Raw genomic sequence first — 23,100 nt, 5'->3', positions numbered from 1 at the left:
CCCCGGCCGACTGTGCCATTGCCGGGAAATACCGCCTCTCCCATTTAAAAATTCAAAATAAATCTTTTAGGCCTTGGGAGAGGCGAGAGTTTAAAATAAATACGATAATAATAATAATATTTAATTATTGAGACAACTGAGATCCAATCAAATCTTTTAAATTCTATATACCAATGATTTTTATTTATATCAAATGAACTAAAATAGAATACGGATGCTACACGATATAGGTACATTTTGATGATATAAGGTAAGGTAAAAACGACTATAAAAGCTTGAATACTAGAAAGTAAAAGTAGGATTTTTAAATTATATGAAACCCAAGGCAAGGTGCCCAAGATGCTGGCAGCGTTCCCCCTTTGTATTGTTATGCCAATGCGTTGGGCAAGGAAGCTTGGGTTTCCCAGTCAGTCTATTATTTTTTTGAATAACATTTTGTACAGATGAAGGGTATATATTTGAAATGCCTTTAATTTCGGTTCTAAAAAAATAAGTTCTGAAATAAAGCCAGTGACCCTGGTACGGGAAATACTTGAATTCGAGCGCTAAGATGGTATGGACTCCCAATAGTAGGACAAACGAAATAAAAATAAAATGCCAATTTTCGAACTATATTTTGTAGTACATCATTGTCGTTTACGATCTTAGTATTCGCATCCGCATCCGCATGATCCGGAGATGGTGACAGCGCCAGATGCTGGCACTTGTCCGTTGAACTTGACAGCACCGAGCACTGGAACCTGGCCAGCGACCAGTGTGGAGCCGGCTACCCCCAGTTCGCCCGCTACTGCCACGTTACCGGCGCCATGGCCGCTGTACGGTGCGGGAGCGTATGCAGCAGGGCCAGCCCAGGCAGAGCCCCAACGAGCATCTCTGGCTGCAGCGTTGGCAGCAGCAGCGTTGGCAGCGGCGGCAGCGTTGGCTGCAGCGGCAGCGTTAGCCGCAGCGGCAGCGGCTTCAGCTTCAACGACTGCGGGAGCGTAATCAAGACCGCACTTGGTGTAAACCGCCTGGAATAGAAATTAAAACACTTTCTGTATTATAATTGAAATGTTACATTAATTCAAAATCGTACTGCCGGCTTGCAGAAACACTTCTTTGTAACATAATGTGTGGGTTTTGTAAACGTTGACAAGCAGTATTGCACTGCACATTTGGGACAGGTGAGTGTGCACATCATAGACATAGGCGTCTGAATGGTATGTTTTTACAATTGAATTCAATAACTTTACATATACACTCTTTCCTATTTCCATCTAACGTCTTTACACGCGCGCTCAATCGGGCACAATTACTGTATCACGAGTATCACAGAAAGTCCACTATTAATGTTTATTGCATATCATATCACAAATTTAAAATGGATTAATTAGTGGCTTACATGTGACGGCGAAAAAACACAGCAAATGCAGAGGGAATTTATATTAAATAGTTCATCATAATCATCATCAACCCTTTACATGTCCCACTGCTGAGCACAGGTCTCTTTCCAGGGATTTACATCATCACGATGTTTCCTTCACCGAAACGCTCATGAAAAATTTCAAATTATATTCCAAGAACTTAGAGGTCTGCACCTCTTCCTGAATTCGAACCCACGGCCTCTCAAGATTGAAGATCAAACCAATATCACGACTTTTACATGAAATAGAAATGAATCACATTATTAAACACATAAACGTTAAAGAAAAGAAAAAATTTTAACACCCTTACCTGGATAAGGCAAGCCTGGGCGCAGAGTAACAAGAAAGCGAAGGAGTTCATTTTTAGCTGGTATTCAACGAATTGCTGAACAAAGAATAATGTCTAATAACCTTAGAGAACCTTTTATACCTTGCATTTTAGCTATTGGGAAATTCAGTCGACAGTACCTATGTTTTATCAACTTTCGCTACTTTCTTATCGTTATTTGCCGTATCTATTTTACATAATATTGAAATTGAATCCAATATATCATTTGGCAACCAATTAATTACGTATATTGTTGCAACTAGTTTGATCAATTTCATTGTGTCTCGTAATTGATTTGTATAAAAGGTTGATTCGCAATACAGGTCATCATTATCGAGTCAGTCCTCAGAAAGTCCACTACAATGTCGTCCGTATCCATGATTGTTCTGTGCGCTTCTGCGCTTTTCGTTCAGGTTTGTTTATTGCTATATTATTTACATGTTAGAATATTCTCTGTATTCTTTTTAACAGATTTCAAAAAAAAAGGTTCTCAATTCGACGGTATATTTCTTTTGATGTAAAGCCGGTTTTACATTTGTCTGACGTGTCGTGACGCGTCAGAACGGTATCGGTATTATAAATTTAATATGGTTAGATTTAGATATTAGTGTGTCGTAATCTGTCGTGACGGTTTGTACTGTGTATATGAAACCGATAGTTCCGAAGCGTCACGAAACAACACGTCAGGCAACTGTAATTCCGGCTGTACACGATTACTTCGGTTTACATTTCTGAACCGATTTTGATGATTCTTTTTTGTTGGAAAGAGGATACGTCAGTATTGGTCACATTTAAATTTGATGAAAATATTCTACCTCTGAAGGTGGTAAACTAGAGGATGTTTCCAGTTTCACGCACTTTCCGATAACCGATTGCTAACTTTTTAGTTTGAGTTTCTATGTACATATCAGTAAACTTTGAAGTTGGTTCCTTTTTTATTATACTATATCATTTCGCAGAAGCAGCTTTTTACTAAATAAAATTTTAAATACAGTAAATGTTCCGCAGGGGACCACCTTGGCTCCTGATTAGTTCTTTGTTACAACGAAAAGTTCTTTAAAACGGAAATCACAAAGGAAAAAACATTACTTTTTTGTTTTGTTTTCATGTGTGTAGCTAATACTTTGACCCTTGTATATTAGCCGTAATTTAACGTAATATTGTGTTTTGCACAGACCATCTCTGCACAGTGCATGCGTGGTGCTCCGGCATGGGAAGCGCCGGCCCCCATGGCCTGGAACCCCGGCTGTGGCGCGGTTAACTACGGCAACATCATCGCTTCTAACTCGGCATCTACTAGCGGCGGTGGCTTCGGTGTAATCTCCTCCTCCCTATACGCACCAAATGGTCTTTCCGTCTTGTCCGAAAATGACATTTCAGGCATGCTTGATGCTTCTGGTAACCTCCCAGTGCTCGCCGCCGTCGCTCTGGACGGCTCGCTACCGACCACCGGTTCAGCTGGAGCCACCTACAGTTGTGGAAATGAACTGGTGGGCATCGATAGCGACAGCATCGCCGCTGCTGGTATCGACGCTGCGAGCTACAACGCCGGTTACGGCTCTGCTTTTGGACCAAAAGCCTTTGCCCCCCGTGTCTATTCTGCGCCCTCTTTCAAAGCTGCTCCCTGTGGATGTTACTGAAAAGGTATAATAAATTAAGTGTTTACAAAATAAAAATAAATAAACTTTTAGTTATCGCGCTATATTCCGTCATTTTATTTCATTAATATGTATATCCTTCATTACAAAACTTACAGGTCACATGGTCATTACGTAATTTTTATGAGCAAAGCTTTAACCAATGACCTTACATTATTTTTTCTTTAATGGCGGTTACTAGACTTGGGCCAGTGTCAGTTTTGTATAAATAATATACAAATTACGGCGATCGTCGCCAATGTTAGTGTTTACCACGTAACTTAAGATCATTTTACACAAAAGCAAAAAACTGTTGAAATTGTTTTAAAATTGAGGAATAGACATATAGGAATACTTTTCAATTAGGTATTAATATTTTCTATATTTTAGTTAAATTTCGTTATAGTAAATAAAAATCTCTTTTTTTATCATTTTCGTTTTGTCCACGGACAGAACAAGTTGCTGATTTTAGTTTAATATATTTGTCATAATTTGATTTAAATTCTGAAAATAAGGTTTAGTAAAATTTCTTGACAGTAATCTGGAACTTTTCTGATTTTTTAAGTTCTTGGGTTTTCATTGGACTATTTTTATTTCTTGGGATTATTACACGTAAAAAATGAAACTATTTTTCATACCTTTTAAGCGACATCTAAAGCTGTCTTTTTTTTAGACGGAGTAAAATAACAATTGCAGGTTTGTCAGTTTTTATAAAACTTTAAATAGTCGTCGTCGACAGTTTTAACAATAGATTGTGAAAGGACATAAATTTTGAAAAAAAATTTTAAATTTTGAATGTCATGGACGTAGTATCGAAATACATTTTTATTCATATACATTTTAACAAGAATAAACAGATTTGTAACACCACGTACAAAAAATATTAGTAACCTCGCTTTGCCGCTGGATGGCGTTGGGATCAAAATAGACCTCGCTATCGAAGTGTTAACTAAATTACCGTTTAAGTTGCAATAGGAAATTGTTTTGTATCGAATCATAGGGTCTATGAGTGGCATACATAGAAGACGTAATCGCGCCCATCCCACAGAACGACGATTCTATGAGCTTTCATCTAAGTATACTTACATATCATACAACTACGTCAATAAAAGCCGTTGCGCATTTGGAAATTTAGGTGTCATTCTTCACCCTTCCTCGCTTCGTGTACCTATTACAAATTTGATTATCTAAATTGAATTAAAATGAAAACCTTTAAAATACGTCTCCGTTTTGTATTTTTTTTTAATTCTAAATGCGGTGTACATACACCGCACACAATCTACATAGATTATAAAAATTGACATTTCAAATTACCTAACCTGTGGTCAGTTATTGGACGAATGACAAGCCGAGAACTACATTTCGGCTATTTTTTCCATAAGCGTGACTAATATTCAGTCGACAGTCGATAAAATATTTATCGACTGCAATCACTACCTGCTTGCTTTTGCGCAATAAGTTGTCATTTTACTCCGTCTTCAAGAAAGACAAAAATTTTTCACTAGATGTCACTGGCGGCGCCAAATGCCGAAATCCAGTACAAAGTTCTTTATCAATCTGTCATTTCTATCACCGAAATAGCTCTAGGTCGCTTCTTGTCCTTGGACCACCTAGCTGGTTCACCTGGGTGGATCATGAGCAATTATTTCTACCCGTGGTTCACCTATGTCCACGTGAGTGGACCATGTGCAACTATTTCGTCTCATGGTTAATTAACATGTTATTTTCATTGGAATTAGGTCTATGTGCCAAGTTGTACTGAAATCGGTTAATTGAGAGTGGGTGATATTCAATGAACCGGATACAACCCTTAATTTACAGTGAAAGTCAAGGTCAAATAATCATTTATTCTAAGGGTAAAACTTTTACACTTGAAAATGTATTTTTTTAAGCTACTGCTACGTTCACTACGCTGACATCCCTGAGAAGAACGAGCAAGAAACTTAGAGATTGCTCGTTTCAAATAAACTTAAATGCTATGGAATACACTTTGATTCCTAATTGTGTGAGCTCTAGACTTAAGTCGTCTTTCCATTCATCTTTATCTAATACACACTCTTCAATTTTGTAATATGAATTTTCAATTGAAATACTTTTAATGTAAGTTTTAAACTTAGGTAATGATAATCTTAATATATACTCCGGAATCTTATTGTAAAAACGTATACAGTTCCCCATAAAAGAATCGTTATATTACCTTAGTTAAACGAAATCGTAGTACCATGAGTTACCACACTCAGAAGTAGAATATTTTAATTATAGCAAAAGGAAATAGTATAAGTACAATAAATTCACATGTATCATGAAATAAATACGTGATACGTGAAACAAATAATCATCACCTTCAACGCATCTACTGCTGGATATAAGCCTCCGCTTGAACACGCCAACTCTCCCTGTCTTGTGCCGCCCACATCCTCTAATATACCACCCTTAGAGGTGGAATATTTTCTTCGAATTTAAATGTGACCACAGTTGAGGTACCCCTTTTCCAACAAAAACAGAACCAGCGAAATCGATTCACAAATGATGCCTAAAATACATTTACTTAGTTTAGGCATTGCAATTACACTTCAGATGTTACTATTAAAACTGCTTTACTATGAAGAATGTGTAATCTAGATTCCCCAGTTTCATTCTTATTTGAATACTATAATAGCTTTATTTATATTTGTTTTACTTACATTGAATTAGATTAAGTTATATTGAAATAAATTTATCTTATCTTACAAATATTGAAGTGTATGTTACGCGATACATACACACACAAAATACAGTCGAATTGACAACCTCCTCCTTTTTTAAGTCGGTTAAAAAGGGTATTTTCAGTTGTTTAAGAATCAATGCACCTCATAATCACAACCAACACTATCCAAGTAACTCAAAATATCTTCCGATCTCGATTGAAGAGAAATTTAAGTTTACGAATTTGACTTTGGGGGAATTCAAATCAGTCGCACTCGTGCCAAAATGGAATCACGTGTGTTATAGATCGAAAATGTCGTTGTTGTATAATTAAAACTTTTCTATAAGCTGTAATAAAAAAAGATAAACGAAACAACAGAATTCCAATGCAAATCAAAGTGTATTTTATCTGATAGTCTGCCAATTGAAGGTCTTAGTATTCGCATCCGCATCCGCAAGATCCGGAGATGGTGACAGCGCCAGATGCGGGCACTTGTCCGTTGAACTTGACAGCGCCGAGCACTGGAACCTGGCCAGCGACCAGTGTGGAGCCGGCTACCCCCAATTCGCCGGCTACTGCCACGTTACCGGCGCCATGGCCGCTGTACGGTGCGGGAGCATATGCAGCAGGGCCGACCCAACCAGCGCCCAAACGAGCATCTCTGACCACGACATTGGCAGCAGCAGCGGCAGCGTTGGCAGCAGCGGCAGCATTGGCCGCAGCAGCAGCGGCTTCAGCTTCAGCGAGTGCGGGAGCGTAATCAAGACCGCACTTCGTGTACACCGCCTGAAATTGGAATTAAAACACTTTGTTGAAATTTTAGACGAATTTCAAAATCGTATTGTCGGCCGCCTCATGCAGAAACACATCTATGTTAACATCGAGAAAGCAGCAGAGCACTACCCACTAAAAAAGGGAAATGAGAATGAGCGTATCATAGACAATGGATTCTAAATATCTTATGTTACACGCCAAATACGACGTTAACAAAAAGAAAAGCAAGCTCCTTACCTGGATAAGGCACGCCTGGGCGCAGAGTAACAAGAAAGCGAAGGAGTTCATTTTTAGTTGGTATTCAACGAATTGCTGAACAAAGAATAGTGTCAAATAGCCTTAGTGAACCTTTTATAGCTCGCATTCTAAGTGTTACGAAATTCAGTTAATTTCAACGTGTTATTGTTGGTTTACTTACTTTCACTACTTTCTTATCTTAGTTTGCCTATCTATTTTACGAAACATTGCAATTGTACTCAGTGTTTTATTTGTTAATCAATTAATCACCTATGTCATTACCAACACCTTGGGTAATTATATTGTGTCATGTCATTGTTTGTATAAAAGCTTCACCTGAAATTCAGGTCATCATTCTCGAGTCAGTCCTCACAAAGTTCATTACAATGTCGTCGGTATCCATGATCGTTCTGTGCGCTTCTGCACTTTTCGTCCAGGTTTGTTAAATATTCCTTACATCGTTTCCTATTCATACATTTAGCTAAGACATTCATTCTTACGTTTTGTTTGTTATTATTTTTTGTTGATACTATGCTTTGCGCAGACCATCTCTGCTGAGTGCCTACGTGCCCCTGCTTGGGATACGTGGAAGCCAGCGCCGGCTCCCATCGCCTGGGCCCCCAGCTGCAGCGCGGTTAACTACGGCAACATCATCGCTTCTAACTCGGCATCTACTAGCGGCGGCGGCTTCGGTGTGATCTCCTCCTCCCTCTACGCACCTAGCGGTCTTACCGTGCTCTCCGAAAACGACATTTCAGGCATGCTTGATGCGTCTGGTAATCTCCCAGTGCTCGCCGCCGTCACTCTGGAAGGCTCGCTACCGACCAGCGGTTCAGCTGGAGCTACCTACAGCTGCGGAAACGAACTGGTGGGCATCGATAGCGACAGCATTGCCGCTGCTGGCATCGACACTGCGAGCTACAATGCCGGCTATGGCTCTGCTTTCGGCCCAAAAGCCTTTGGCCCCCGTGCCTACCCTGCTCCCTCGTTCAAGGCTGCGCCCTGTGGATGCTACTGAAAATAATAGTCTTAAGACCTAAGTGATTACAAACCAGAATGAAATAAACTTTTGACCATGGTACTATATTTTTTCATTTTCTTTCATTGATGTTACACGGGGTGTATAAGAAGTTAACACCAAAATAAAGAAGCCAGTTCTGCACAATTCTTAATTGCATAATTAATTCCGCCTTCTCCTTTCCATCATCGAAGGACTAGACGTAGGCTGAGGTTCCACCCCTATATTGTGGATATTCCAAAGATTCGCACGAAACGTTTTGCTTCCACATTTATATGGTTAACGACTTTGAAGTGGAATTCCCTGCCTGCAGACTTGTTCCGTGAATGTTATAACGTGGACCTTTTCAAGGCGAGAGTGAATAGGTATTATTTAGGTCTGCATGCTCCATCGTCGACTTCAACGTCACTTTTCATCTCAATTTTCGTCAATTGCGCAATTATTTTTCAATTAAAAAATCTGCAAATTTTCTAAAAACCACTAGTCATTGCTATTTCAGTGATACTCCACTGAGATTATATTGAAATTACGATAATATTTGTTATTCTGCTAAAACCTAGTTGCAATGGAAGTTGTGGCGGACTGTATCAATGGGTTAAAGTTTGGGTGCTAACAACGTGTGAACAAGGCCAAGCAAATGTACTTACAGTTTAATAATGTTATTACAAAACACGTAAGTCGCTATCAAAGCAAAAAAAGATAAGACGAATCACGAAAAGGCGCCAGAAACAATCACGTATAAATTTACAATTTAAATAAAACTAAAAGTTTAATAAAATATATACAAAAGAGATTTGTAGTTACTGCTGCGATTCGCTACAGCAGTTGAGCCTCAATAAAGTGTCGGCGGAATTGGCATTGATGGCATTAATTCACTCAATCATTAAGGATAGATGTGGCTTTAACAAAATTACAATGAAATTACATATCTTAATTTTTATCTTATTTAAGCAGCAGTTTAGTCTGGAAAATGAAACGTATTTTATTTTTGTCAATTTTTTTTTTTTCATTTTTTTGTTTATTTATATCTATTTATTTTTAGGAAGATTTACTGCGAATTTTTAACAATAAATACGTGTTGAGTAACAGGTGAAAAGGCTAATTACCAATCTCCACAAGTAGCACAAAAAATAAGTTATTAAGTTATATAAATACCACCCCGCTGATCCAGTGGGGTGGTGGAGCGCCAGAGTCTCGTTTGTTGGTCGGCAGGGTGTAACCACGAGCCTGTGAGGTTGGCTTGGATTCCGAAAGATGTTATTTGGACCCCCTTACAGCCGGATGCAACTCAGTGGACTAACGTTGTTACTCCTTGGGTGCCCGAGGATGGAAAGAGACGGCGGGGACAGCCGAGAAAGCGTTAGCGGCACGATCTTGATGGGTTTGAGAGGAGTGGTGGGAGATCGCCAAAGACTTGGAGCAACGGAGGATTTGGGAGACCTTTGCCCAGCAGTGGGATATAATATGTTAATTAAAATGTAATTTAAAACAACTCATGCACTGAAATCAATATTTAAAAAACACCCGATATTTACTGAGCCATTTTTAATGAGCCCAAACACGATAGTTCCAGGAAAATGTCATAAAATTATTTACGACCTTAAACATAGTCCTTTATTGTAATTACCTATTAAATTAAACGAAATTAAGTTTAGTACATTATTATTGCAGAGGCCGGGAAGTAAGAGTTTACTGGACGAGTATGACGCACAAGGGCGAGTGTCAGCTAGGCCTTGTATTAATACGAGTCAAGCAATCCCCGTACCCGCCGAGGCATGTATAGTATTTTTCTCAAACAATGTGAGGAAATAGTAAAAGACTAAAGAGAGGAAACTATTCACTAATATTAAAAGTAATATTTGATGTGTTAGGACAATTGCTAAAAGAAATTGTTTTTCCTGGCACATCGATTCGTCTCCGCAGGAATTTGCATATCGTCTCTCTTCTTTACAATATTCTACATAATCCTTTTTCTCCCAGGTATCTGAAAGAGCGTTTCAGCTTTCTCAAGTCCCAGAATAAGCCTTGTCGCTCTCTCGTTAGGTCCCAGTTATCTTTTCCATCATTCAATTCCGGTTTTTATTCTTACTCGTTTACTGTTCATGCGAGCAGCTGGAACGCACTTCCCATTACTGTACATGATAGTAAATCCTTAGCTATCTTTAAAATGCGAATCAAGGAGCAATATTTATCTGCTATTCCATCCATTTTTTAGATTTTAAAATATGAAATATGTATTTATCTGAATCTGAAGTAACTTAATATTTTTTGCTACTTTTTTAAATTATTTTATTACATAATTTAATTTAGCTTTGTTGTGCACGCAAACCCGATAATGTAATTATTGTGTCCAGTGTTTTGGTCTGCAGGAAGAAATTTATTATACAAATCAGCATACCTTTTGTCTCCGTTTTTCCGTGTCTATTATTGTATTTTCGTAATTGCTCTTCTCACTATCACACATTTTTAACCGACTTCAAAAAAGAAGGAGATTCTCATTCATTTCATGATTCTTTTTTTGTTGGATAGAGGGTAGGATCCCATTTAATTTTGAAGAAAATCACCCACCTCTAAAGGTGCCAGTTCACGCATTAAGATTCATTTTTATAAGTAGCGTCTAAATATTGTAAGGAGCAATTATTTTAATGGGTGATTTTGTTATTCGCCAATTCAAGGCGTTCTTCTCTCTCAATATACTTTGAGTAGTGAGAACCGATTTTTATTATCTCCTGTGTCAAGTCCCGTATAGTGGCGAACTAGGGGATGAATCCGGGTTTACTCACTTTCCGGTAACCAATTTCAATAAAACTTGGTAATTATATGTAATTCAGCGTACTTTTGAGGTCGGTTTTTTAGTACTGAGATTATCACGACCAAAACACAAAAAAAAAACGAAAAAGCAAAAGAATACCAAAACACTAGTTTAAATGTTACCGCCATTTTCTTTTTTTTTTAATGAGCGGTACGAGTATGAACACTGGGCAGTTGGCTGTATGACTTTGTCTTTTGCCAGTTTACTAGATTTAGGTTTTTCATACTTACTTTGTAGGCCTTGGCCGGGAAGAAGTCACACGGTCTATAAATGATAAACTTTCCGTGTTCGTTTCTTGAAAGTAATGTCAACATATCCGAGCACGTTTGAGAAAAAAATATTAATTACAAAATGTGAATTGTTCTAAGTTTTATCAGATTACAGCTTGAAAAGAAATATCCAAATGTTTAATAACGTCAAAAATCGGAAACTACCGTTGAAAATATATATGTTTTGCTCGGTTATTAAATCCCCTTTGTTATAATTCTTATTACGAAATATAGTATAGAAATAAATATTTAAAAAACTATTTAACAATTACTATGAGTACGATGACCAGCTGTATTAATTACTGTCGAAGTTCATTGTTAGACTTTGTAATCCTATGGACAAGGCACATTTGTTTGGAAAATTTGGCACTATGCAGCTGTTGATGTCATACTTTACACTGAACAACTTTATCTATAAGGATTTCAACAATGATTTCTAAACAATCTCTTGCTGCAAACAAAACGAAAATTTATTTGTAACCATTTTGTTATCAATTATTACATTACAACTTACGTAAACTAATATAATCGTTCAGTATAAATACTTGTGTTGATTTTCCAAAAATCATACTTTATAGTAACGTTGTGATCGATAGAAAAAAGAAAATGGCGGCTAAAACCATTGCTGTTCTTTGTGCGTCAGCAATTATTCTTCAGGTAACTATTAGAAAGATTTTCTTAATAATTACCTATTTGGCACAATTATGATAAACTTCCCTTGTGATTTCTAATTAGAAATAGGACTTCCCATGTTTTCACGTAGAAAATATAGAAAGCAACGATCCTTTTGTGATAAGGTATATTATATCAGGTATATGGTCACTTTCTCTCTGTCTCTCTCTAAATAAATGTTCTTTTACTTCTTTCCTTACGATATCAAGTGACGGAACGAACAAGTCTTGTACCTGGTGTCTACTCATGACAGTTACATTGCCACTCAGAGTTTTAAATTGCAAAGGTATAGTTGCTCTGTCACCTGTTACCCTGAGACATAAAATCCCATGTGTCTCTAATGTCATCTAAAGCCGTAATCTTCAAATTGGAATGCAGTAATGCTCACATTGCGTTGGTAGTACTCCTGCTGAACCTCCTCTCGTATAAATCTGTCATTAACAACTTACTTATTGTTACAGACTGTAGCAGCACAATGCGCCAATTCTTTCGCACCGCGTCCTTTTGTTGGTCCTATCCCTAACATAGGGTGTGGCAGCATTAACTATAACTCTCCAATTGCGGCTGGCCTGACTAGTGCCAAAACAAATGCTGGCAGCTTTACTGTTACCTCCTCATCACCCATTGCACCTAGCGGAGTGTCTGTAGTGTCAGAATACGTCATCGAAGGTCCTCTGGCAGTTACTGGAGAGCTACCATTACTGGGGGCTATAGGTATGGATGGAGAGCTGCCTACTGGAGGAGAGGCTGGCACTTCTTACGCTTGCGGTAGTAATGTTGGTATTACTAGCGAGAGCTTAGCCAATGCTGGTGTAAATGCGTATGGCTCTTCTGGTTTGTCGGCTAACCTTGCTGGTGTCAATCTAGGCAGCGGACTTGCTGCCAGGTTAGGACATGGTTACAGTTGTGTTTAAGTTTATTGTTTATTTTAAAATAAATTTTCTTTTTGTTTTTGTTATTTTGTAGTTTTTGTTTACGTCCCAATGAGTGTATACGAAACAACATACAGATTTTTTTAAAGAAATATTGCCCTCCAAATCCTAAGACCCATTTTGTTGTCGATACAGTTTCTAAAAAAGTTAAAAAGCATTTCAACAATCGACTATCAATTCGCTCTCAATTTTTTTAGTGTATGTTACACATTTGTTAACCGATCTTGATGATTCTTTTTTCATTGGAAAGAGGGTACCTCAATATTGGTCCCATTTAAATTTCAAAAACATATTCCACCTCTTGGGGTGGCAAACTAGGGGATGAATCCGGCTTCGCGCACTTTCCGGTAACCGATTGTTAACTTTATAGTTTTAGTTTGCATGTACATATAAGTAAAGTGTGAAGTCGGTTCCTTTTTTATTTTGTGCGGATCAAGAGGACTTCAATGAGGACAACGAATTGTTGAAAAATATAATTTTATTTCTAGAAACAAGTTTACATAAAAAATAAACAAGAAACTTAAGTTTTTACGCAATTAACTTATCACACGTCCTTTCTCTTCCATCTTCTCGTTCCAACCTCACTTCTTCGTTCATTCTTCTCTCAAATATTCACTCATACCATCTCACTCACTTGCCCGTTCGGATAGTATATATGCATGTCATCTTACTCCACATCACTTTCGGATATCCATTCTTACCAATCCCACATTTATATTGTATAATTTCGTAGAAGCAACTTTTTACTAAATAAAAATTTGAATTACAGTTAAAGTTCCACAGGGGACCGCTTTGGCTCCATATTTGTTCTTTGTTACAACGAAAAGCACCTTAAAAAGACATCACACCTCTAAAAGGAGACCACAAAGACCAAGGAAATGCTTATAATAATGGTGTACTTAAATACAATAAATTGAATCGATAAATTAAAAGATTTAGATCCGGAAAATAGTTTAGTTTCCAATACGTAGTAATTTGTTGAAATGAACTCAAATTCCCTATGGCCCGAAAACCCATCACTAGGGTCAAACTCGCCAACTTTAGCTAGAGTTAGCTTTGTGACATTTGCAACGAAACCCATAGCTGACTATTCAGCCGTGCTTTTGGTACGGGAAAAGGACCTATCAACTTTTGATTTTTTGGCTTCATCGTGACACAAGTACTAATATATTTCAAATCTTCGTCTACAGTTACATTTATTTGTCTGCTTGAAAAATCTGTAAATCTTGCAACCAAATAATGTTGATTAAATTCTACTCAGTAGAAGCCTAGTTGACAGAACTCTTGTTTACTATGCAGGAGACCAGAGTACGACACCAATGGAAGGTCTATAGCATTTTGTCTCTTGGAATCTTGTGGTCAGTTCAACAAAAATACATCATGTTTTCTATAAATATGACATTTCCAAAAAAATAACTAAACAAACATAAAACTTTACGAAGACAAATAACATCTAGAAATTAATCATCTCCTTAGAGAAAACACAGTCTATATTACGTTCTTACAGACCAGTATGGCAGACCAGATGGTCTACCATACTTGGTCTATGGTTCTAAATATAATGTCCAAAAAACACTCAATGACGAACCGAATGTTTCAATTCATAACCAAATAAAAACAAAAGATTTGTAACAAAACATTTATTTTATCGTCAACCAATTTTATCGACATCCACATCCACAAGATCCCGCGACGGAGACGGCGCCAGAAGCAGGGATTTCACCTTCGAAATTGACTATGCCGATTACCGGCACTAGACCAGAGACCAACGTGGAGCCGGTGACGCCCAGCTCACCCACCACTGCCACGTTGCCTGCACCCTTGCCGCTGTTCGCCAGCGCGGGATTGTACGTAATAGGCCATCCAGCTTCCCAATCAGCAGCTCTGGCCGCAGCAGCGGCATTAAAGGCAGCAGCGTTGATTGCGGCGTTGGCATCAGGTGCGTGAGGGTTACCGTAATTGCATTTGTTGTACACCGCCTTTAATAAAAAAGAAAATTTTTGTCATAGAAGACAAATATACAGACAAATATGAAAGATGGACACATAAAAAATTCCGACAACACAAAACGTCTTTATATGCTCAAAAGCAAATTATGTATTTATATTGTAAGTTTCTGGCAGCAGTAGCTGCAGCAGTCCTTGTGAAAAAAGTACTGACACCTTACCTATTTCTGCCACCAAGCAGTAACGTATACTGGTGAAATTACAAGCATATGGGACTTGTTAACTTATGTCTCAGGGTTACAGGTGCAATAGCAGTGCTCAGATGTTTGCGATTTGAATCTCTGAACGACACTGCAACGGCTATGGACAGGCGTGTCGTTTAGTATCAGGCTCACGACTTGTTCGTCACTTGATATTATAAAAAAAAAGTACAATCACCAGCTGAAACGTGATCGGACCTCCATATTGTACCATTCGTAACAACTGAATTATCCTTTTTGAAATCACAAAGAGAGGTAACGTTGGTTTTATTTAAATTCCTAGGGATTGGTATTTCTTACAGGTATAGTTTTCTTAAAAAAATATATTTTTTACGATATTTATTTTATTGAATATTAAGATACTACTATGAGATTTATACTTATTTTTTTGTAAAATTCTGCAATAGTTTATTGTTATTATTGATGCAAAGATCTTTTTGTTATTCTTCTATCAAATATTACCTGTATGAAGTAGACTTGGGTGCAGAGTAACAAAAATGTGAAGGTGGACATATTTGTACAATTATATTCAACGAATTACTAAATTCAGAATGAACATCAACATTTTGTGACCACTTTTATATTTAATTAACCATAAATGTTGAAAACAATTAGTCGCCTAAAATAATAATAAAACATGCGAACGTGACGACGTGACGTTTCAATTGTGGTTGAGTAACAAAGTTTGTTAACATTTTAGAAATAAAACATTGCAGGGGCTAAGTAAAGTCTGTTCATGTACACAAAATTTATATAATATTTTTGACTTATGTACATTTTGTTAAAAAAAACCAGTTTTGTATTATTACTTATTACAATGCGTATTTCTTTAGACACAAATCTATATTTTAAGTCAAACGATTTTAGGTAACGCAATCAAATGCTTTCCTTAATGCAACTGATATTACGCTTTGCCGAAATTCAATTTTAGTTACCAAATTTTGGTAAATAATACATCTCATATGATTTCAGCCGACTTTATTAAAATTTTACAGCATCTTGTTATTTTTGTTGCACACAATGCTTATTGTGATTTGTCGTAGGGTAGAATTTTTTATTATCGTTAATAAAAATAACCTCAATTTATTATATTTAAATTAAAAAAGCCAAAGTCTCGTTTACTTTAGTATATTTTTATATAAATATTTTCATGCCATCACATTAACTTGTCAACTTATTTACAAATGACAAATGTATATTTTTGTCAGATCATCTTACCTACAGAATATCTTACAGAATACTCGAGCTTACCGATGTTAGTACTGTTAGACTAGTTTACTTTAGTTACTTCCATGGTATAATGTCCTACGAGATTCTCATGCGGGGTAAAGCTGCAGATATTCAAACCATATTTGTATTGCAAAAACGAGCGATTCGTTCTGTGTACTGTCTAGGCTCTCGGGTTTCTCTCAGAGAAAAGTTTAAGGAGACTGGTATCATGACTGTGGCATCGCAGTACATTTACTCAAATATTTTATATGCCCGTAAAAATATACATAATTTCAATAGAAAGAAGATATCCAAAATATTAACCTCAGAGCTAAGTCCAAACTCATGGTACCACGATTTCGTTTAACCAAGGCAAATAACTCTTTTATGGGGAACTGTATACGTTTTTACAACAAGTTTCCGGAGCATATATTAACTTTATTAATTCCTAAGCTTAAAAGCTACATTAATCCAGAATCCACACAAATTTGATTCAAAGTGTATTCCACAGCATTTAAGTTTATTTGAAAAGAGCAATCCCTAGAGTTTCTCGTTCTTCTCGGGGAAGTCAGCACGTGTGACGTTTTCAAGTGTAAATTTATTTTACCTATGGAATAAATGATCTTTGACTTTGACTTTGACATCACTGAAATGAACTTAACGAAGCGATAGTCGCAACTGTGAACAGTCAACTCAAATTATATTTAATTCATATTTTAAGTTCGATTTCGATTGAAATTGTCAGTTATCACGTCAGCTTCAGGTTTAAATTTTTTTGAGTCAAAAGTAAAACCGTATTTTTGTAGTAAATAGTATATTATGGGCAATATTTGAAGATTAACTACAGTGTCATTTATATTCATTTCATGTAATTTTCACACACAAACACCCAAACATAGACATACTCCAGACTACGTCTACTTTATTTTATTAACTAAACCATTTCACACTCAACACCACACTGAGCTGTAATACAGGTCTAGTATCTAATACGGACTCTAGTATCTCACAAATTGATCTTATATTTAACGTTGGGTCTATTTAGTGTAAGATTCATATTTGTGTTTGAGAAATAAGCCACTATTATTATTCAATCAAATACAATTTATCAAAATAAGTGAGAGAGTTGTATATGCGTCAGGGTCATAAATTAAAAGAAATGGTACATTTGTAACTTTTTAGTACAGGAAATTGTTTATATTATTCCGGTTATAGATTAGTAACATAATAAAATAATAATAATTTCAAATAATAAAAGCACTTTTGGCGTATGATGTTATGTAACTTTATTGTACCAAGGATACGAAGGCTTGATTGGAATATTATACATTTTTATTATCAAATATAACTCTCTTATTTAGCTCTTGTTTCATTTCGAAAAGTTCTTTGTACAGTAAGATAGAGGTGGTTAAAAAAGCGGGGTAATAAACATTGGCAATCAGAAGACTATTTTTGGCATACACCTGCTGTACATTTACAATTTAAGCGCATCCACACCCACATTTGCCACTAGTAGTAGCTTCACCATAGGCATATACTTTTCCATTGAATTTAACCAAACCCAGGACTGGAATAGTTCCAGTGAGTCTAGTTGTTCCTTTGATGCCGACGTCACCGGACACTACGACGTTACCGGCACCATAGCCCTCGTATGCTTCAAATCTGTCATCGCTTAAGATGACAGCAGGAAGTAATGAAGGAATTTTTGGTGCAGCTAGACCACAGGGCTTTGTTGAGACAATGGGATTGGCAAATGTGTACTGAAACGTGAAAATTTACAATTTATTGCTATTTATTATTATGCAATGCTATATATTACGCAATAGTCGGTTATTTAGCTAAGACAACCCTTGAAGAGGTGGTTAGGTGTTGCAGTTTGAATCCACATGGTCAAGCAGCGATAATGTACATAAGGCTTAAACGAAAAGCTTATTAAAGACAATAGAGAACCGAAGGGGAAAGATGTTTGGGCGTCTTAAGAGAAGATGAATATGACGACTAACGAAAGATGGTAGATGACGACTGACACGAAGTTATTTAGACCAGATCGACACCTCCAATGAACACCAACTTTATTTGGTGATTTTCTGCGATTTTTGTAAACATCTATGTTTATTGACTAATATTGTTATTATATAAAGGATCAAAAAACAAAATTCTAAAAAAAAACAAGAACCAAAAACAAAATAAAGATAGAACAGGTCATTGACTTTCAAATAAATGGACGACGGGTCTAATACAAAAACCACGAAAAAAAACGTCTCAAGTCAACCTATTTAAACGTAGTGACATGTAAAGGCATATGAAAAAGCTAAAACGTTGAATTTAAATTGTAATGTCATCGCAGTACTGTCTAATTTTGCTTGCTTCGCTGTCAGTTGACAAACGAAGACTAAAGCGTGAATGACGCTCTGTATACGATTTTAACGCCCTATAAGTTCGGACACTTTTCAGCGCGGACCCGACGTTCATATAATTGTAAGTCAATGGAACAGGTCCAAAAATTAATTTGGCCTAGTGTTCACTGGACGTATCGAGATAAGGGAAAAGTTGATGTCGTGTTGCATCAGAAACTCAAAATTATGGCGCTGAGCAGTGATGGTTGGCGTTTACTCCGCCGACAAGAGCCCTAGCTCTTAAATAAAAAGAAGAAGAAAAGCTATATGAAGATATTATTATTATTATTATTATTATTATTAGTCAAAATTTATAAACTATTTAAATTCCCTCCTCCCATGTCTTTGAAACCGTGGCTCCGTCGCCAGAGCGGCCCAAAACCGCAAAAGGCTCTCTGGGTCTCTATTTCCGCCAAAGAATAATTCGAAGGGGAAATGTCACCAGTAGGTTCTTTGGCCCGAGGTACGGCCTTCGATGAAATTTTTCACCTTAAACTCTTATAAAAATCATAATAATATTATTCAAAAAATAAATAAAAGGTAAAAACTTTACCTGGATCAGGCAAGCCTGAACGCAGAGCAACAAGAAAGCGAAGGAAGACATGTTGGTTAGTCAATATTCAACGGATAGATCCAGAATGATGTTTCAAAATTTAAAACATCTATTTATACTCGCAAAATAGATAATTTGAATGCTTTACTTCCTTTACAATAAATATTAATACGTGAGATTACTTCCTTCTGCATAGTACAGGTGATAGGAAAGAACAGGTGTAAAATAAAATGTAACAATAATAAATATATTTCTAACCAGAAACTTTGGTTTCTATTATTTGGTACTAAAGCAAGTCCTGTGACAAATTCTGCAGGGAGACTGGAATCTAAATTAGATCAAGACGTCTGTGTCTTAAACTTCTCTTAAGAACTTATAAATATTAAAATTACACCAAATTTGACAGAGATGTTAATTTTAAACTATATTATAAAGAAGCAACAAGTTATATAAAACAATGATTTAGTAGCAGTAGAGGTCCTTGTGAAAGAGTTCGTCCAGGTTAGTACTGCCACCTTATCTATTTCTGCCGCCAAGCAGTAATGCGGTCAGCATTACTGTGTTCCGGTTTTGAAGGGTAAAGGTGCTAGTCAAATTACAGGCACATGGGACTTGTCAAGTCACGTCTCAGGGTGACAGGCGCAGTGGTAGTGCCCCTCAGATCTTTGCAATTTAAAGCACTGAGTGGCACTGTAACTGTTATGGACAGGCGTGTAGCATAACATCAAGCGCACGACATGTTCATCCCGTCACTTAATGCTTTAAAAAAATAATTGAAATTTGTATCGAATTTGTGCGAACAACCACAAATTGACTTCAAGAATATGCCATTAGCAAAGAGCTCCTTGTAAATCTTTTGAGTTCGTCCAAGGAAGTACTGCCTTACCTATTTCTTATGCCAAGCAGTAATATGAGCATTACTGCGTTTCGGCTATGAAGGATTAAGGACGCTGGTGAAATTACAGGCATATGGGACTTGTCAACATGTCTTAATATGACAGGCGCAGTGCCTCTCAGATCTTTGTCATTTAAAGTTAGAATGGCAATACAACTGTTATGGACAGGCATATCGCTTACCACCAAGTGCACGACTAGTTCGTCACGTCGCCTGATGTCATAAAAAAATATATAAAGGATCTTTTTTAACCGACTTCAAAAAAAGAAGAAGTTGCGCTATAAGTCCGATTTGAGAACCGATTTTGATGATTCTTCTTTTGTTGGAAAGAAGGTACCTCAGTGTTGGTCCCATTTCAATTTAAAAAAAAATATTCCACCTCTAAACGACAAGGTAACACTAGGGGATGTATCCGGTTTCGCGCACTTTCCGGTAACCGACTTCAATAAAACTTGCAAATAGATGTAATTCCACAAACTTGTTAGGTCGGTTTATTTTTTATTAAAAATTATTATTGCCAATATTTTTATTATGACCACTGGGAAACACAAAGGGATCCAACGAGAAACCAAGAGTTGATATTTACAAGAGCTGTATCGCTAATGTGTTACCAGGAATATATGGCCCTTATTTCGTCTCTATTTCTGGTTATATACTCAATGGTCACGTTACATCGGTACACATCTTATTGTCCGTAATGAGTTGTTTAACGTCGCCTTACATTCTCAAACTCGTATCTTAAAGCACAAAGTTACTGTAATGCAAAGAAGGGATTGTATATATACAAATTTCCTTCATCTACACAGTAGCTGTTACCTATTCTTAAAGTAACGCATCCAAGTTAACACCCTTGATAAGAAAATTTAAAATACGTCTCTAGCCAGGGCTGGTAGCTGTAAATGAATCTAACTGGGTGTCGAAATACTTAAGATTTCTCATAGATGGCGCTACGGTTCAAAAATCATTGAAAAAACCAAATACAACGACACGACAACAAACACATAGAAAAATTCGTGAGGTCTGCGTCTGGCACGGTATGCTAGAAGACGTCGGTTCAAATCCAACCGGATCGATGTAATTTTTTTCGAGTGTTTTATCTTTGTATTAATAATTATAACCAATTTAAAATAAATAAAAAGTTTTGCCATCTCCTGAATAACAAGACATCGTTATGGTACACGCATTTAGACAATGGTCTGCTATGCTAAGGCTTTGTGAAGACATATGACTTTCAAATCATTTTCAGGTTTCTGTTTTACTACTTACAATATCTACGCTATTGATAACCTCGGAGAGCACAGTGTGTATGGAGTGCACGAAATCCTCCCCGCACTACGTACCATTCCTGTCCTGTACGTCCGGAGCATCTAGGCAACAGTCAGCTAGTATCCTACACCGACGGCAAATCTTTTCGACACTATGACAAGCATTATAATGTATGCCATCGATACAATAAGAAGACACTGGTATATTTTGAGCTAAATGAGGTGATCTTGGATTCTATTTCTCGTAGAATGAACTAAGGAAACAAGCATTTGCGATTGGTTCCATTTGGAGTATCAATCTATGTCTAATGTTTGGATTGGATATCTTTCTCGAATCGAAGGGCGCTTTCCGAGTTATTCAGAACATTCAGAGTTAAATGTTCGGTTCGGTTTCGGATACGATATCGTTATCTAACAGCGTTTACGGAGTTAGTCGGTGAATAGATTATAAGAAAAGGCCTACAGATAGAATATAGGAATGCGTTAGTCTTCCGTTAAAATAAATTAATAAAACTGAACAAAATCCAGACTTTATTTAAAATAATAAGAGATTTCTATATTACATTCTTGCTTTATAAAGAATAGGAAGTTTGGTAACTTGCATTCGATAGCTGTGTGTGAATAACGTTTGTAGCCATTGCCGGTCAAGAAGTTCGAGTAATCGTACGGGTGTGACGTCATTTCGGTTCGGCTTCGAATACGACAGTTTGACGTTCGATTCGCGTCTTGTGAATAATAATGAAAAGAAATCGGTCGACAACTTAGTTATCGTAACGTTCTGAATAGACCCCCGGGTATTCGGTGTGATTGTCTGGAACATTTCTCTCTCAGTCTTGTTCTATTTGGGTATGTGAAACAAAAAGACAGACAAAAACGGATTGAAACATAAGAAAGAGAAACGTGTTAAAATCACACTGTATGTTATTTTGATTTTGAAATGTGTCCCTTGATACTGCGGTATCAAGCTTATAGACCATGTTCCCAATGTCCAGATTCGAAATTGAACGAATGTGGAAAACGTGGAGAATCGCATCACGGAATTGAAATAGAGCTGGGCAGGGCACCTGCAAGGAGATGAGATGAGAAACGTAAGACGAGAGAGTAAGGCGAACTGAGTAGCATCCAAGGACTGGGTACAGGAATGCCGGGCGTCCAGCAGCGAAATGGGCAGACAACATCGGAAGCGTCGCGGGGCGAAGCTGGCTGTGACAGCGCAGGACTGTGGGGAGTAGCAAAACTTGGAGGCCTATACCCAGCACTGGATGAAGTCAGGCTGTATATAATGATGAAGATAGATGTCCCACCGTGTAAAAAGCAATAAATCAAAAGTAATCAATTCAAAGCTAACAATAACCCGTTGTTAAGTGCTCTTATCTAACAGCCTCAGCAAACACCTTGTTGAAATTAGGTCTTTCAACGTAGGATAAGTCACGTATGTACGTTTATTACACAATATTGAAACGAATCACTCCAGTAACACAGTTTTCATATGAATCAGTTTTATATAAATACTCCGATAGGTAATCCAGAAATCATTCTCGAGTTGTAACTTGAAGAACATCAACAATGGCAGCTAAAGCTTTTCTCGTTGTGTGCGCTTCTGCGCTTTTCGTTCAGGTATGTTCTTTCACTTAGCTACATTCTTGATTTTTACGTTTGGTAGGGTTTCGAACCTGAATGGGAAAAATACCATCACCTTACTCTTTCTATCTTAAAGCAGAACTGGCATATTTTGGCTTGAGAGAGCCAGTAGAATAACAGGATCCTTAAGAGCTTATATGTCTTTTATCTTTTGTGTAGTAACCACT

General features: G+C 37.1%; 6 protein-coding genes across 6 annotated transcripts; 3 read left to right on the top strand and 3 right to left on the bottom strand.

Moving 5' to 3' along the window:
- Positions 1 to 551: 551 nt before the first annotated feature.
- LOC113227606 (chorion class A protein Ld2/Ld41-like) lies at positions 552 to 1,776 on the bottom strand. Its single transcript, XM_026460566.1, has 2 exons — positions 1,714 to 1,776; positions 552 to 1,010 (listed from the first exon to the last, which is right to left on the bottom strand). Exons 1-2 carry the CDS (start codon positions 1,762 to 1,764, stop codon positions 645 to 647), a joined length of 417 nt encoding a protein of 138 aa, XP_026316351.1. The 5' UTR covers positions 1,765 to 1,776; the 3' UTR covers positions 552 to 644.
- A 295-nt stretch (positions 1,777 to 2,071) lies between these two features.
- Positions 2,072 to 3,435, top strand: LOC113227612 (chorion class B protein PC10-like). The gene is made up of 2 exons (XM_026460575.1): positions 2,072 to 2,144; positions 2,907 to 3,435. The coding sequence occupies exons 1-2, from the start codon at positions 2,094 to 2,096 to the stop codon at positions 3,369 to 3,371; spliced, it is 516 nt and encodes a 171-aa protein (XP_026316360.1). The 5' UTR covers positions 2,072 to 2,093; the 3' UTR covers positions 3,372 to 3,435.
- A 3,014-nt stretch (positions 3,436 to 6,449) lies between these two features.
- On the bottom strand, positions 6,450 to 19,220 carry LOC113227522. Its single transcript, XM_026460459.1, has 7 exons — positions 19,133 to 19,220; positions 17,671 to 17,943; positions 14,517 to 14,747; positions 7,798 to 7,911; positions 7,632 to 7,704; positions 7,066 to 7,166; positions 6,450 to 6,840 (listed from the first exon to the last, which is right to left on the bottom strand). Exons 1-7 carry the CDS (start codon positions 19,181 to 19,183, stop codon positions 6,487 to 6,489), a joined length of 1,197 nt encoding a protein of 398 aa, XP_026316244.1. The 5' UTR covers positions 19,184 to 19,220; the 3' UTR covers positions 6,450 to 6,486.
- Positions 7,416 to 8,146, top strand: LOC113227567 (chorion class B protein PC10-like). The gene is made up of 2 exons (XM_026460520.1): positions 7,416 to 7,502; positions 7,610 to 8,146. The coding sequence occupies exons 1-2, from the start codon at positions 7,452 to 7,454 to the stop codon at positions 8,081 to 8,083; spliced, it is 525 nt and encodes a 174-aa protein (XP_026316305.1). The 5' UTR covers positions 7,416 to 7,451; the 3' UTR covers positions 8,084 to 8,146.
- LOC113227569 (chorion class CB protein PC404-like) lies at positions 11,771 to 12,802 on the top strand. Its single transcript, XM_026460521.1, has 2 exons — positions 11,771 to 11,821; positions 12,298 to 12,802. The coding sequence occupies exons 1-2, from the start codon at positions 11,771 to 11,773 to the stop codon at positions 12,748 to 12,750; spliced, it is 504 nt and encodes a 167-aa protein (XP_026316306.1). The 3' UTR covers positions 12,751 to 12,802.
- LOC113227570 (chorion class A protein Ld2/Ld41-like) lies at positions 14,403 to 15,689 on the bottom strand. The gene is made up of 2 exons (XM_026460522.1): positions 15,437 to 15,689; positions 14,403 to 14,747 (listed from the first exon to the last, which is right to left on the bottom strand). The coding sequence occupies exons 1-2, from the start codon at positions 15,485 to 15,487 to the stop codon at positions 14,430 to 14,432; spliced, it is 369 nt and encodes a 122-aa protein (XP_026316307.1). The 5' UTR covers positions 15,488 to 15,689; the 3' UTR covers positions 14,403 to 14,429.
- Positions 19,221 to 23,100: the final 3,880 nt, after the last annotated feature.

The sequence above is a fragment of the Hyposmocoma kahamanoa genome, unplaced genomic scaffold, assembly GCF_003589595.1.
Source record: "Hyposmocoma kahamanoa isolate Upper Pololo Valley unplaced genomic scaffold, ASM358959v1 211, whole genome shotgun sequence".
In the NCBI taxonomy this organism is placed as follows: domain Eukaryota; kingdom Metazoa; phylum Arthropoda; class Insecta; order Lepidoptera; family Cosmopterigidae; genus Hyposmocoma; species Hyposmocoma kahamanoa.
This window is presented reverse-complemented; position numbering and strand designations above follow the sequence as displayed.

Coding starts and splice junctions, on each gene's coding strand:
- LOC113227612 (XM_026460575.1), top strand. CDS start 2,094: ATGTCGTCCGTATCCATGATTGTTCTGTGCGCTTCTGCGCTTTTCGTT. Junction 2,145..2,906: donor CTTCTGCGCTTTTCGTTCAG/GTTTGTTTATTG, acceptor TGTTTTGCACAG/ACCATCTCTGCACAGTGCAT.
- LOC113227567 (XM_026460520.1), top strand. CDS start 7,452: ATGTCGTCGGTATCCATGATCGTTCTGTGCGCTTCTGCACTTTTCGTC. Junction 7,503..7,609: donor CTTCTGCACTTTTCGTCCAG/GTTTGTTAAATA, acceptor TGCTTTGCGCAG/ACCATCTCTGCTGAGTGCCT.
- LOC113227522 (XM_026460459.1), bottom strand. CDS start 19,183: ATGTCTTCCTTCGCTTTCTTGTTGCTCTGCGTTCAGGCTTGCCTGATC. Junction 17,944..19,132: donor TTCAGGCTTGCCTGATCCAG/GTAAAGTTTTTA, acceptor TTCACGTTTCAG/TACACATTTGCCAATCCCAT. Junction 7,912..14,516: donor TGGTCTCTGGTCTAGTGCCG/GTAATCGGCATA, acceptor CCGCAGCTGTAG/GTAGCTCCAGCTGAACCGCT.
- LOC113227606 (XM_026460566.1), bottom strand. CDS start 1,764: ATGAACTCCTTCGCTTTCTTGTTACTCTGCGCCCAGGCTTGCCTTATC. Junction 1,011..1,713: donor CCCAGGCTTGCCTTATCCAG/GTAAGGGTGTTA, acceptor TTTCTATTCCAG/GCGGTTTACACCAAGTGCGG.
- LOC113227570 (XM_026460522.1), bottom strand. CDS start 15,487: ATGTCCACCTTCACATTTTTGTTACTCTGCACCCAAGTCTACTTCATA. Junction 14,748..15,436: donor CCCAAGTCTACTTCATACAG/GTAATATTTGAT, acceptor TTTTTATTAAAG/GCGGTGTACAACAAATGCAA.
- LOC113227569 (XM_026460521.1), top strand. CDS start 11,771: ATGGCGGCTAAAACCATTGCTGTTCTTTGTGCGTCAGCAATTATTCTT. Junction 11,822..12,297: donor CGTCAGCAATTATTCTTCAG/GTAACTATTAGA, acceptor TTATTGTTACAG/ACTGTAGCAGCACAATGCGC.